The sequence below is a fragment of the Papio anubis genome, chromosome 1 (genome assembly GCF_008728515.1).
Source record: "Papio anubis isolate 15944 chromosome 1, Panubis1.0, whole genome shotgun sequence".
Lineage (NCBI taxonomy): Eukaryota > Metazoa > Chordata > Mammalia > Primates > Cercopithecidae > Papio > Papio anubis.
The window spans coordinates 74,198,795-74,214,092 of NC_044976.1; the positions used below are offsets into that span (position 1 = coordinate 74,198,795).

At 37.1% G+C, this 15,298-nt stretch overlaps 1 protein-coding gene across 1 annotated transcript in view; it reads left to right on the plus strand.

Annotated features, from left to right (window-relative positions):
* MSH4 (mutS homolog 4) overlaps positions 1–15,298 on the plus strand; it is a 121,178-nt gene that overhangs the window by 49,290 nt on the left and 56,590 nt on the right. The window contains exon 8 of the mRNA XM_017962610.3: positions 2,565–2,632. Within this exon, the coding sequence (XP_017818099.2) occupies positions 2,565–2,632 (68 nt within the window). The remainder of the gene's footprint in view (positions 1–2,564; positions 2,633–15,298) is intronic.

Consider the following 15,298-nt stretch of genomic DNA (forward strand, 5'->3'; position numbering starts at 1 on the left):
GTCTCATGCCTATGGCTTTCTCAGACTGGAATTACATGCTGGTGCACCCTATAGTTCTGTGGTCTCAGGGTAGGGAGGTGGGGGGTGATTACCCCACTCCCATGGCTTTACAAGGCATTGCCCTAGTGGGGACTCTGTGAATGATGGCCTCTGTCCTATGGCTCCACTAGGCATAGTAGGGGCTCTCTGTGGTAGGCTGTCTGTGGTGGCTCTGCCCCATGATAAGTCTCTGCCAGGGCCCCAGGCTATCCTCAACATCCTTTGAAATTTAGGCAGAAGCCACCATTGCTTCATACCTCTTGCATTCTGTGTGCTTGCAGAATTAGCACCATGTAGACACTGCCAAGATATATAGCTTATACCTTCTGGAGCAGTGGGTTGAGCTGCAGCTGGGCTCACTTGAGCTACAGCTGTGGTGGCTGAGCAGTGCTATGCCAGAATTGAGGGAGCAGAGTTCCAAGGTGCTGCAGGGCAGCAAATGCTGAGGTCTCACAAGCACCTCGCTGGAAACCTTGCCCTCAAGGTCCTAGCTTCCCTAGATCTCTGAAATGTTTTTGGAGTCATTTTCATTGTTTTCATGGATAGAACCTGGCTTCTTTCTATGCTAATATTTTTAGCAATCACTTGACCACACCCTTACTATTCTCTCCTGAACATATATTTATGTGGCCAGGCTGACAGTTTTCCTATTTTTTTTATTCTGCTTCTTTTAAAATTATAAATGTCATCTTTAAAGTATTTCTCTCTTCTCTCATTTTACTCTGAGTCACTGAAAGAAGTTATGCAACATCTTGAATTCTTTGCTGCCTAGGTAGCTCTTCTGCCAGATATCCTAGTTCATTCCTCTTAAGTTCTGCCTTCCACAATATCCTAGGACATGGATACAGTTCTGCCAAGTTATTTGCAACTGTGTAACAAGGATGGCCTTTACTCCAGTTTCCAAGATTTTGATTTTCAGTTCCACCTGAGTCCTCATCAGAATGGCCTTTACTGTCCATATTTCTACCAATGTTCTGATCATGACCCCTTAAGTAGTCTTTACAGCATTCCAGACTTTTCTTACATTTCTTTCCTTTTTCTGAGCCATCACTAGAATTGCCCTTAATGTTCTGTTCATGGCAATCTGGGGTTTTTTCTAACCTGCTCCTCCAAATCCTTCCAACCTCTACCCATTCCCATTACTCAATTCCTAAGCTGCTTCCACAGTTTCCGGTATTTGTTTTGGCAACAACCCCAGTCTTGGTACCAATTTTCTATCTTAGTTTGTTTTGTGCTGCTATAACAGAATATCTGAGACTGAGTAATTTATAAAGGACAGAGATTTATTTCTTACAGTTCTGCAGGTGGGGAGGATCAAAGTCGAGTGGCTCACATCTGGCGAGGACCTTCCTGCTGTGTCATAACATGGTGGAAGGGCAAGAGAGCATGCATGCATATGAGAGGAAGGGAGCTGAAATCATCCTTCTATCAGGAACCCACTCTCATGATAATAGCATTAATTCACTCACAGAGGCAGAGCCCTCGTGGCTTAACCATCTCTTAAAGATCCCACCTCTCAAGACTGTTGCATTGGGGATCAAGTTTCCAACACATGAACTTTGGGGGGCATATTCAAACCGTAGCACAGGTATTGCCTCACTTAATTCTCACAACACACCCTTGGAGGTAGATGTTATCAGCATTTAAAAGATGAGAACAGCTATTGTTTACAGGAGTTAGGTAACTCTTGGGAAGGTTATGTGGTTAGTGGTTGAACTATACTTTTAAACCAAGCATCTTTTAAGTATCATGAAGAAAAGTAGAGATCAAAAAGGTGAGAAGAAAATTATGATAGACCATATCAAAACCAGAGAAGTAGAGTTTCAAGAAGGAAGGTAAGTCATGTTGCTATAATGGAATACCTGAGGCTGGGTAATTTACAAAGAAACGAGTTTATTTGGGTCACAATTCCAGTGACTGGAAAGTCTAAGAGTATGGCATTGGCATCTACTCGGCCTCTGGTCAGGGCTTTCATCATGCATCATAACATGGAGGACAGCCAAGGAGGAAATAGACATATGCAGAGAGCAAAATGAGGGGCATCCTCACTTTATAACAACCTGTTCTTGTGTGAGAACTAGTCCCTTTCTGTGTAAACTAATCCAGTTTTATTAAGGGGTTAACTCACTCATCTCAGTAGGAATGGCACTAAGCTGCCTGTGAGAGTGGCGCCTCTGTGACCCAAATGTTTTTCCACTAGACCCCACCTATTAAATGTTTTATCTCCCAATATTGCCACACTAGGAATTAAAGTTTCAACATGAGTTTTGGTGGGGACAGGCAAACCACAGCAGAAGGGATGGTTAGCAGCATTAAATTTTGAGGTGAGATTGAGTACTCAAAAGTAACAAAAGGACATTAGAATTTAGTTATATTCATTTTACACGTAAGATAAAGAAGACAAAACAGGTAATATTTGCAGGTAGAACTGTTCTATTTTATTCTTTGAGGATAGTATTTTACATAGTCAATATTTTCAACTGTACCATAAAGTTTAAATACTCACATTTGTTTGTTTGTTTCAGTTATATCAAGATTTCTTGATACAGAGCAGCTTCTTTCTGTTTTAGTCCAAATTCCAAAGCAAGACACGGTATGTTTTTGTATACATTTTGTATTATATTATTATACATTATATGATGGAACTTGTCTTAATGTAATGTAACAATTGGAAAATATCAAAATGTTTTGGGAAAGTCCTTCATTATTGATATCTGGAGTATTTTATGCCATTGTAGAGGAAACTTTTTTCCTAATGTATTTTCCTGTATGTTATCGTGAAATCTAAAATTTCAGTCAGGCATGGTGGCTTATGCCTATAATCCCAACACTTTGGGAGGTCAAGGCAGTTCAAGACAAGCCTGGGCAAGAAAATGAGACCCCATCTCTACAAAAAATCAAAAAATTGGCTGGGCATGATGTTGCATGCCTGTAGTCCCAGCTACCGGGGAGGCTGAGGTGGGAGGATAACTTGAGCCTTGGGAGGTCAAGGCTGCAATGAGCTGTGTTCGCATCACTGCACTCCAGCCTGGGCAACATAGTGAGGCCTCGTCTCAAAAAAAAAAAGAATTGTTTTTTAGATAGTTAAGGAATTGGCCTATTTTTACTGATCAAATATTAAGGAGTTATATATCATTTTCAAAAGTCTTAGACTATAATAATATTTGCCTAATAAATAACTAAAATATATTAAAGCTGAAGAGTTTAGATTCTTCTTAAAAGTGATCACTATGTGAAGTTTGATTAGTCTTCAAATACTATTATTATTATTTTTGAGATGGAGTTTCTCTCTGTCACCAACGCTGGAGTGCAGTGGTGTGATTTTGACTCACTGCAACCTCTGTCTCTCAGGTTCAAACAATTCTCTTGCCTCAGCCTCCCAAGTAGCTGGGATTACAGGCACCCACCACCATGCCTGGCTAATTTTTGTATTTTTAGTAGAGATGGAGTTTCACCATGTTGGTCAGGCTGATCTTGAACTCCTGACCTCAAGTGATCTGCCCACCTCGGCCTCCCAAAGTGCTGGGATTACAGGTGTGAGCCACCACGCTTGACCAAGTCTTCAAATATTCTTAACCTTTAAGAATGAAACAACACCTTTACTGGATATTTTTCAAATTTAAATAGTGCTTACAGGTACATTCTGTAAAGAAAGTAATAGCTTTCATTCTTCCGTTTATGATGAACGGAAGAATATTTACTATAATGAAATACAGGTATATTTTTGCCCATATGCGTAAAAAGAAAAGAAGTCTTGCACATCAATAAAATTTAATTTGTAATTTGATGACATTTGTAAATCCATTGAAAGCTAATCTATGTTTGGGAAGCCTTTTTGTATTATAAAGAAAATACTCTTACAGTTCATTTATAATAAAAGCATCACTAGACTGAAAAGCTTTAGCTGTTGGGCAGACACAGAACTGAGTTTCCTTAAATAATTGAAGCTGCTTATACGTCAATATTTACAAATGGAAAGTAACCTAAAACAACTGATGTTTGGAATTTAGCAGCCCTCATAAAATAAGTTTGGAAATATCCTTTCCTCTTTAATTTTCTGGTAGAGTTTACATAGAACTGGTATTATTTCTTCCTTACATATTTGGTGGAATTCACAAATGAAGCCATTAAAGCCTGAAATTTTTTTGGTAGGAAAGTTTTTAACTATAAATTCCACTTATTAAATAGGCATAGTGCTCTTCAGGTTATCAGTTTCTTCTTGAATGAGCTTTGGTAGCTTGTGTCTTTCAAAGAATTTTTCATTTCACCCAACTTTTCAATTTATCAGCATAAACTATCTCATAATACCCTTCTTATATCTGTAAAATTGGCAGTGATATACTCTCTCATTCCTGATGTTGATAACTTTAATATGTTCTCTGTTTTTCTTAATCAGCCTGGCTCGACGTTATCAATTTTATTGGTATTCTCAAGGAACCAACTTTCTATTTCATTGGTTTCTCTTTTTTCTCCTGTTCTCTATTTCACTGATTTCTGGTTTTATCACTCTTTTTTCTGCTTACTCTGTGCCTACTGTTCTTTTTTGAGGTTGTAAAGGAGGAAGCTGAAGTCATTGATTTGAGACCTGTTTTCCTTCTAATATAAATATTTTAGTACTATAAATTTCTCTCTGAGCAATGCTTTAGCTGTATTCCACAATGTTAGATATGTTGTGAATTCTTTTTCATTCTAAAAGGTCAAAACACGTTCTAATTTATTTTTAGAAATTCTTTCATGTATGGGTTTTTAGAGGTATGTTATTTTATTTACAGTATTTGGGGACTTTCCAAATACCTTTTTGTTACTGGTTTCTAACTTAATTCCCCAATGGTCACAGAACATGTATTAGATCCATTTAGCTTTATTGACATTGTTTTTATGGCCCAAAATAGAGTTAATCTTAGTAAATGTTCCATGTGAACTTGAAAACCATGTGTATTTTACTGTTGTTTGTTGGAGCGTTCCATAAATGTCAGTTTGTTCAAGTTGTGTGGTAGTGTTCTTCAAATCTCCTATATCCCTAAGGTGTTTCACATTTTTTTTGTTGTTGTTGTTGTTCTTTTTGTTCTATCAGTTATTAAGAAAGGAGTGTCAAAATCGCTAAATGTAATTGTGGATTTGTCTATTTTTCCTTGCAGTTTTATCAGTTTTTATCTAATGCGTTTGGAATCTTTGTTATTAGGTTCATACACATTTAAGATTGCTATGTCCTCTATAAATTGAGACTGTTATCATTATGAAATGACCCTTTTTATCCCTAGTAATATTTTTGCTATGAAATCTACTGTGTCTAATATTAATATAGCCACTCTGGCTTTCTTTTGGTTAGTGTTGGCATGGCATATCTTTACCATCCTTTTGCTTTTAACTTATTTTTGTCTTTACATTTAAAGAAGGTTTTTTGTAGGTGAGATATAGTTAGATCTTAACTTTTTGCATGCAATCAGAGAATACCTTACTTTTAATTGAGGTATTTATTACATTTATTTATTACTTTTATTTATTGCTTAATAAGATTATTGATATGTTTTATTTAAATATGCCATTTTTTTTTCTCATCTGTTTGCTCCCTTTTTTCTTTTTTTCTGCCTTCTTTTGTATTATTTTTTGTGATTCCATCTCATTTCCTTTGTTGGCTTATTAGATATAACTCATTGCCTTTATTAGCTTAATTATTGATTTAGGGTTTATAGAATACATCTTTAGGTGAATTCAGTCCATTTTTGTTTATTTTTTATTTTATTTTTTAAGACAGAGTCTTGCTCTGTCACCCAGGCTAGAGTGCAGTGGCGCCACCTCGGGTCACTGCCACCTCTGTCTCCCAGCTTTAAGTGATTCTTGTGCCTCAGCCTCCCTAGTAGCTGGGACTACAGGCATGTCACCGTGCCATGCTAACTTTTGTATTTTTAGTAGAAATGGGGTTCCACCATGTTGGCCAGGCTGGTCTCAAACTCCTGACCCCAAGCAATCCACCTGCCTAGACCTTCCAAAATGTTGGGATTATAGGTGTGAACCCATCAGACACAGCCTCAGTCCACTTTTAAATAATATTATAATACTTTACATATGATATAAGAGCCTTGCACTAGTATACCATCATTTCCCTCTTCCCTACAATTATGCTATTATTGTAATAGGTTTAACTTCTACATATATTTCACAATTCATTTTTAAAAATAAGACAGCTTTATTGAGATGGGATTACATAGATTACAATTCATGCATTCAAAGCCTACAATTTAATTGTCTTTAGTGCATTCACAGAGTTGTACAACCATCACCACAGTCAATTTTAGAACATTTTAATCATCCCCAGAAGCAATCCTGCACTTACTAGCAATAACTTCCCATTGCTTCTAACCCCCATTCCCCAGCCGTAGATAACCACTAATCTATTGTCTGTCTCTACAGATTTACCTATCCTGTACATTTTATATAAATGGAACATTTTAATATGTACAGGTAGTCTTTTGTGACTGGATTTTTTAACTTAGCATAACGTTTTCAAGTTTCATGTTGTAGCATTTATCAATACTTTATTCTCTTTATTGACAAATAATATTACATTGTATGGATATAACACATTTAGTTTATTGATTTATCAGTTGATGGATATTTAGGGTTTTTTCACTTTTGACTATTATGAATAATGCTATGAATATTTGTGTGCAAGTTTTTCTAGGTATATACATTTTCATTTGTCTTGATATATACCTAGGAATGGAATTGCTGTGTCATGTGATAACTCTGTTTAATAATTTGAGGAACTGCCAGATTGTTTTGCAAAGTGACTTTATCATTTTAGGTACCCACCAGCAGTGTTTGAGGGTTCTGATTTCTCCACATCTTTGCCAAGATTTGTTATTATCTTAGTTTTTGATTCTGGTGAGCCTGTTGGGTGTCTCATGGTTTTGGTATGCATTTCCATGATGACTGACAATGTCGAGTATCTTTTTATATGCTTATTGGCCATTTGTACCTTCCTTGGAGAAATATTTATTCATATTATTTGCCCATTTTAACTTGGGTTGTTTGTATTTTTATTTCTGAGTTGTAAGAGTTCTTAATGTGTTTTGGATACCAATCCCTTATTGTATATATGATTTGCAGATATTTTCTCCCATTCTTTGGGTTGTCTTTTCACTTTCTTGATTATATTCATGTTAATCCCCTACCAGAAAAATGAATACTTAACTCTTTTTTCTTCCTTATCTCCCATAAACACAGATACTTACATCCCTACTTTTCATCACCCAGTATTATTATAACAGTTTTAGTTAGATAAAAATTATTATGAAAATTAGTATGTTGTACAGAGCTGAGCCTGCATGACTTTTTGTGGGCTTTTCCCCAGAAATTAGTAACTACTTTTCTTTTCCTTTTTTTTTTTTTTTTTTTTGAGATGGAGTTCACTCTGTCACTCAGGCTGGAATGCAGTGACGTAATCTCGGCTCACTGCAACCTCCGCCTCCCAGGTTCAAGTGATTCTCCTACCTCAGCTTCCCAAGTAGCTGGGGTTACAGGCACCCCCGCCCCCATGCCCGGCTAATTTTTATATTTTTAGTAGAGATGGGTTTCACCATGTTGGTCAGGATGGTCTCAAACTCCTGACCTCATGTGATCTTCCTGCCTCGGCCTCCCAAAGTGCTGGGGTAACAGGCATGAGCCACCATACCTGGCCAGAATTTTTTTATTGTTAGATTCAAATTACACAATATTGGCAGAAATATCACAGTAGTGATGATGTGTTCTTCTCATTGCATCTTCTTATATGGCACATAATTTTGATTTGTCTCATTATGATGATAAGTTTGTATACTTGGTTGAGATGGTGTAAAATTGCTGTACAATTATGATTTCCCCCATTTCATTAATAAGTACTTTGTGGGGAGGTAGCTTGAAACCATGTAACTATTTTGCTCTTCTTTCAATTTATCCAACTTTCGATTTATGTGTATATGTATTTAATCCATATGGACTGATGATTTTATATTCAATTGGTTATAGTCTATTACTGTCAATATTTATTTTGATTCTCACATTGTCTCAGATTTGACCTGTGCAAACCTCTTCTAATTTGCTTCTATGCTCTTTGGAAATGCATCCACAGTTCTTTGAGAACTTTATCATTTTCTGCCTCAAGAAAATAAGCCAGGCTTATCTTGTACTTTCCTTGGTAGCCTTTGAATCAACTATTTCTTCCAGGAGTCCTGGTTCATTTTAGTGAGGAATGGTATTAGAAATCAAGATATGAGCACCAGGTGTACTTATTGCTATTGGGGTATCACCGTTCTAAAACCCCTCATGGCTAGGGAATAAGTGTATGTGTGTGTGTATGTGTGCACGCATAAATATAGATATTGACCTCTATATTTATTTCTGTATTTATCTATACAAAATAAAATTATGTGTTTGTACCAATACTTCCAATTTCAACTTACCATCACAGGGTTCATACTAGTTTTCTCTCTTTCCGTATTAGTAACGCTCTTCTCTGTCAATGAAAAACCTGATGAGAAATCCTATTATCCAATGAGCAGTGCTCATTATTCTTAATATATTAATATATTTGATATATTCAGGAGAAATACCAATCTCCTACTTCTGCCACTCCCTCCCCCATGCAGATACCATCTTCACTCTGCCTATGCTCTAGTACTCCCTGCTGAACGGTCTTCCTATGCAGAAATCCTTCTGACCTCTCTCGGGCTCAAGCTGCCCTTCTATGCAGCCTACTTGGAATCCAGAACTGTGTCAGAGTTTCCCTCTTCCCTTGCATGAATAACCGCCTGATGTTCATATTCAGGCTCATATACCCTTGCTAGGTAGACCTTCAGTTTAGATGCCTTCCTGGCCTCCTGTGCTGTACCAACCCTCCGTCCTTTCTCTGCTCTGGCTTTACCTCCCCCACACCAACGATGCTCTCTTCATCCTGTTTGGGCCCTAACAACTAATACTACATCACATTGTTCGTATTAAAATAAAATGATTTTTCAGTATATATGGAGGGTTCTTCACTTTATTTTTGAAGATGTTGCTAGCCTAACCTTTTTATTCTTTGCATTTGTTTAACAGTATTGTTGGAATCAGTAAATGTTTTAGGATTTTCAGACACTTAAACATGAATAATCAATATAAATATAAACAAAGTACCACAGTTAATGTTTATGATCTTTTGCCAGATGTCACTGCTTTGGATGATATTTTTGAATGAAAAATATCTTAAATACTTAAAGAACAGTTTTTACTTATAAATAGCATATTTTACATAGAAAAATGCAATGCAGTTTAATAGAGCAAGAAATGGCTACTTTACATAGATAATTAGTATTTGTATTAGTTTAGTTTTTTTTTTTCTTTCTTTTTTGAGACAGAGTCTCACTCTGTTGTCCAAGCTGGAGTGCAGTGGTGTGATCATAGTTTACTTTAGCCTTGACCTCCCTGGCTTATGCGATCTTCCTACCTCAGCCTCCCGAGTAGCCAAGACCACAGGCATGTGCTACCACACCCAGCTAATTTTTAAGTTTTTTGTAGAGATGGGGTATTGCCTTTTTGCCAAGGCTTGTCTTGAACTCCTGGGCTCTAGCAATCCTCCCATCTTGGCCTCCCAAAGTGCTGAGTTTATGGGTGTGAGTCACTGTGCCTGACCTGTATTAGTTTTCCAAGGCTGTATAACAAAACACTATGAACTGCACATCTTAAAATAATAGAAATTTATTGTCTTACAGATTTAGAGGCTGATAATCTGAAATCAAGGTGTTTTAGGGCCATGCTGTCTCTGAGAAACCTGTAGGGGAATCCTTTCTTGCCTCTCCCTAGCTTTTGGTGATTTGTTTACAATTATTGCCATTTCTTGGCTCGAATCTTCTTAACTCCAATCTGTGTTTCCTCATCAAAGGGTGGTCTCCCTGTGTGTCCACATGTTCACATGGCTGTCTTTGTATGACATCAGTATTACTGGATTGGGGGCCTACCCCACTCCAGTATTACATCGTTGTAACAATTACCAACTTCTGGAATGACCCTATTTCCAAATGAGACCACATTTTGAGGTACTGAGGGTTAGAACTTCAACAGAATTTTTTTGGGGGAAACATAATTCAGCCTTTAACAGTGTATAAGCAAAGGCTGTGTTTCTATTTTACTATAAGAAAGAATTAATCTGATGGCTGTCAGATTATACCTGACAGCAATTTATATAACATATAGTATTATACAGTCACACAGTTTCATACAGTGTCACTAGTTACAGGAATTAGTAATATACATCTTTTTGCACTAGACCATTTCTGGTTAAATTAGGAAAAAATATCACTTTGACCAACTAGTTTTCTGAGAAATATCTGTGAATAGCTTGCCTGCTTCTATACTCAGTTTGACTATCAGATTTTAGAAAAGTTCTCTGGTCTAGGTTTAAGGTAATTCAGCAAACTAAGAATCTGGGACCTTTTTTTCTGTTCAGAAAAAAAAAAATTATAATTGGTGCCGTAAGGTTTTTAAGGGTCAATGTTACTTCACATCCTTTTTTTTTTTTTTTTTTTTTTTAATATACTTTAGGTTCTGGGTTACAGGTGCAGAACGTGCAGTTTTGTTACATAGGTATACACATGCCATGGTGGTTTGCTGCACCTATCAACCCGTCACCTACATTAGGTATTTTTCCTAATGTTATCCCTCCCCTAGCCCCCCACCCCCCATAGGCCCCGGTGTGTGATGTTCCCCTCCCTGGGTCCATGTGTTCTTTGTTCAGCTCCCACTTATGAGTGAGAACATGCGATGTTTGGTTTTCTAATCTTGTGATAGTTTGCTGAGAATAATGGTTTCCTGCTTCATCTGTGTCCCTACAAAGCACATGAACTCATCCTTTTTTATGGCTGCATAGTATTCCATGGTGTACATGTGCCACATTTTCTTAATGTGGACATTTGGGTTGATGGACATTTGGGTTGGTTCCAAGTCTTTGCTATTGTGAATAGTGCCGCAATAAACATACATGTACATGTGTCTTTATCACAGAATGATTTATAATCTTTTGGGTATATGCCCAGTAATGGGATTGCTGGGTCAAATGGTATTTCTAGTTCTAGATCCTTGAGGAATTGCCACACTGTCTTTCACAATGGTTGAACTCATTTACACTCCCACTAACAGTGTAAAAGCACTCCTATTTCTCCATATCCTCTCCAGCATCTGTTGTTTCCTTACTTTTTAATGATCACCATTCTAACTGGCATGAGATGGTATATAGTTGTGGTTTTGATTTGCATTTCTCTAATGACCAGTGATGAGCATTTTTTCATATGTCTGTTGGCTGCATAAATGTCTTCTTTTGAGAAGTGTCTGTTCATATCCTTTGCCCGTTTTTTGATGGGGTTGTTTGCTTTTTTCTTGTAAATTTGTTTAAGTTATTTGTAGATTCTCGATATTAGCCCTTTGTCAGATGGATAGATTGCAAAAATTTTCTCCCATTCTGTAGGTTGCCTATTCACTCTGATGATAGTTTCTTTTGCTGCACAGAATCTGTTTAGTTTAATTAGATCTCACTTGTCAATTTTGGCTTTTGTTGCCATTGCTTTCAGTGTTTTAGATGTGAAGTCTTAGGCCATGCCTATGTCCTGAATGGTATTGCCCAGGTTTTCTTCTAGGATTTTCATGGTCCTAGGTCTTATGTTTAAGTCTTTGATCCGTCTTGAGTTTATTTTTATATAAGGTGTAAGGAAAGGGCCTAGTTTCAGTTTTCTGCATATGGCTAGCCAGTTTTCCCAACACCACTTATTAAATAAGGAATCTTTTCCCCGTTGCTTGCTTGTGTCAGGTTTGTCAAAGATCAGATAGTCGTACATGTGTGGTGTTATTTCTGAGGCTTCCATTCTGTTCCATTGGTCTATATATCTGTTTTGGTACCAGTACCATGCTGTTTTGGTTACTGTATCTTTGTAGTAAAGTTTGAAGTCAGGTACTGTGATGCCTCCAGCTTTGTTTTTCTTGCCCAGCATTGTCTTGGCTATGAGGTTCAATATGAACTTTAAAGTAGTTTTTTCCAATTCTGTGCAGAAAGTCAGTAGTAGCTTGATAGGGATAGCATGGAATCTATAAATTACTTTGGGCAGTATGGCTATTTTCGTGATATGGATTCTTCCTATCCATGAGCATGGAATGTTTCTCCATTTGTTTGTGTCCTCTCTTATTTCCTTGAGCAGTGGTTTGTAGTTCTCCTTGAAGAGGTCCTTCATATCCCTTGTAAGCTGGATTCCTAGGTATTTTATTCTCTTAGTAGTAATTGTAAATGGGAGTTCCTCTCTTCCTATTTGAATACCCTTTATTGCTTTCTCTTGCCTGATTGCCCCGGCCAGAACTTCCAATACTATGTTGAACAGGAGTGGTGAGAGAGGGCATCCTTATCTTGTGCCAGTTTTCAAAGGGAATGCTTTCAGTTTTTGCCTATTCAGTATGATATCGGCTGTGGGTTTGTCATAAATAGCTCTTATTATGTTGAAATACATTCCATTGATACCCACTTTATTGAGAGCTCTTAGCATGAAATGCTGTTGATTTTTGCTGAGGGCCTTTTCTGTATCTATTCAGATAATCATGTGGTTTTTGTCGTTGGTTCCGTTTTTGTGATGGATTACGTTTATTGATTTGTGTATGTTGAACCAGCCTTCCATCCCAGGGATGAAGCCGACTTGATCATGGTGGATAAACTTTTTGATGTGCTGCTGGATTCGGTTTGCCAGTATTTAATTGAGGATTTTTGCATTGATGTTGATCAGGGATATTAGCCTAAAATTCTCTTTTTTTGTTGTGTCTTTGCCAGGCTTTGGTATCAGGATGATGTTGACCTCATAAAATGAGCTAAGGAGGATTCCCTCTTTTTCTACTGATTGGAATAGTTTCAGAAGGAATGGTCCTAGCGCCTCTTTGTACCTCTGGCAGAATTAAGCTATGAATCCGTCTGGTCCTGGACTTTTTTTGGTTGGTAGGCTATTAATTATTGCCTCAATTTCAGAACCTGCTATTGGTCTATTCAGGGATTCAACTTCTTCCTGGTTTAGTCTTAGGAGGGTGTAGGTGTCCAGGAATTTATCCTTCTAGATTTTTTTCTAGAATTTCTTCTAGATTTTCTAGTTTATTTGCATAGAGGTATTTATAGTATTCTCTGATGGTAGTTTGTATTTCTGTGGGATCAATGGTGATATCCACTTTATCATTTTTTATTGCATCTATTTGATTCTTCTCTCTTTTATTCTTTATTAGTCTTGCTATTGGGCTATCTCTTTTGTTGATCTTTTCAAAAAAACCAGCTCCTGGATTCATTGATTTTTCAAAGGATTTTTTGTGTCTCTATGTGCTTCAGTTCTGCTCTGATTTTAGTTATTTCTTATCTTCTACTAGCTTTTGAATTTGTTTGCTCTTACTTCTCTAGTTCTTTTAATTGTGATGTTAGGGTGTCAATTTTAGATCTTTCCTGCTTTCTCTTGTGGGCATTTAGTGCTATAAATTTCCCTCTACACACTGCTTTAAATGTGTCCCAGAGATTCTGATATGTTGTGTCTTTGTTCTCATTGGTTTTGAAGAACATCTTTATTTCTGTCTTCATTTTGTTATTTACTCAGTAGTCATTCAGGTGCAGGTTGTTCAGTTTCCATGGAGTTGTGCAGTTTTGAGTGATTCTCTTAATCCTGACTTCTAATTTATTGCACTGTTGTCTGAGAGGCAGTTTGTTGTGATTTCTATTCTTATACATTTGCTGAGGAGTGTTTTACTTCCAATTATGTGGTTGATTTTAGAATTAGTGTGATATGATGCTGAGAAGAATGTATATTCTGTTGATTTGGGGTGGAGAGTTCTGTAGATGTGTATTAGGTCTGCTTCGTTCAGAGCTGAGTTCAAGTCCTGGATATCCTTGTTAATTTTCTGTCTCGTTGATCTGTCTAATATTGACAGTGGGGTGTTAAAGTTTCCCATTATTATTGTGCAGGAGTCCAAGTCTCTTTTTAGGTCTCTAAGGACTTGCTTTATGAATCCAGGTGCTCCTGTATTGGGTGCATATATATTTAGGACAGTTAGCTCTTCTTGTTGAATTGATCCCTTTACCAATATGTAATGGCCTTCTTTGTCTCTTTTGATCTTTGTTGGTTTCAAGTCTGTTTTATCAGAGACCAGGACTGCAACACCTGCTTTATTTTGCTTTCTATTTGCTTGGTAGATCTTCCTCCATCCCTTTATTTTGAGCCTCTGTGTGTCTTTGCATGTGAGATGGGTCTCCTGAATACAGCATACCAATGGGTCTTGACTGTTTATCCAACTTGCCAGTCTGTGTCTTTTAATTGGGGCATTTAGCCCATTTACATTTAAGGTTAACATTGTTATATCTGAATTTGATCCTATCATTATGATGCTAGCTGGTTATTTCACCCATTAATTGATGCAGTTTCTTCATAGCGTTAATGATCTTTACAATTTGGCATGTTTTTGCAGTGGTTGGTACCCCTTATTCCTCTCCATGTTTAGTGCTTCATGCAGGAGCTCTTATAAGGCAGGCCTGGTGGTGACAAAAATCTCTCAGCGTCTGCTTGTCAGTAAAGGATTTTATTTCTCCTTCACTTGTGAATCTTAGTTTGGCTGGATATGAAATTCTGGGTTGAAAATTCTTTAAGAATGTTGAATATTGGCCCCCACTCTCTTCTGGCTTGTAGGGTTTCTGCTGAGAGATCTGCTGTTAGTCTGATGGGCTTCCCTTTGTAGGTAACCTGACATTTTTTCCTTCATTTCAACCTTGGTGAATCTGACAATTATGTGTCTTGGAGTTGCTCTTCTTGAGGAGTATCTTTGTGGTGTTCTCTGTATTTCTTGAATTTGAATGTTGGTCTATCTTGCTAGATTGGGGAAGTTCTCCTGGATAATATCCTGAAGAGTGTTTTCTAACTTGGGCCATTCTCCCCATCACTTTCAGGTACATCAATCAAATATAGATTTGGTCTTTTCACATAGTCCCATATTTCTTGGAGGTTTTGTTTGTTTCTTTCCACTCTTTTTTCTCTAACTTGTCTTCTCTTTTTATTTCATTAATCTGATCTCCATTCATTGATACCCTTTCTTCGCTTGATCGAATCAGCTATTGAAACTTGTGTATGCTTCATGAAGTTCTTGTACTGTGGTTTTCAGCTCCATCAGTACATTTAAGCTCTTCTCTACATGATTATTCAAGTTAGCCATTCGTCTAACCTTTTTTCAAGGTTTTTAGCTTCCTTTTGAT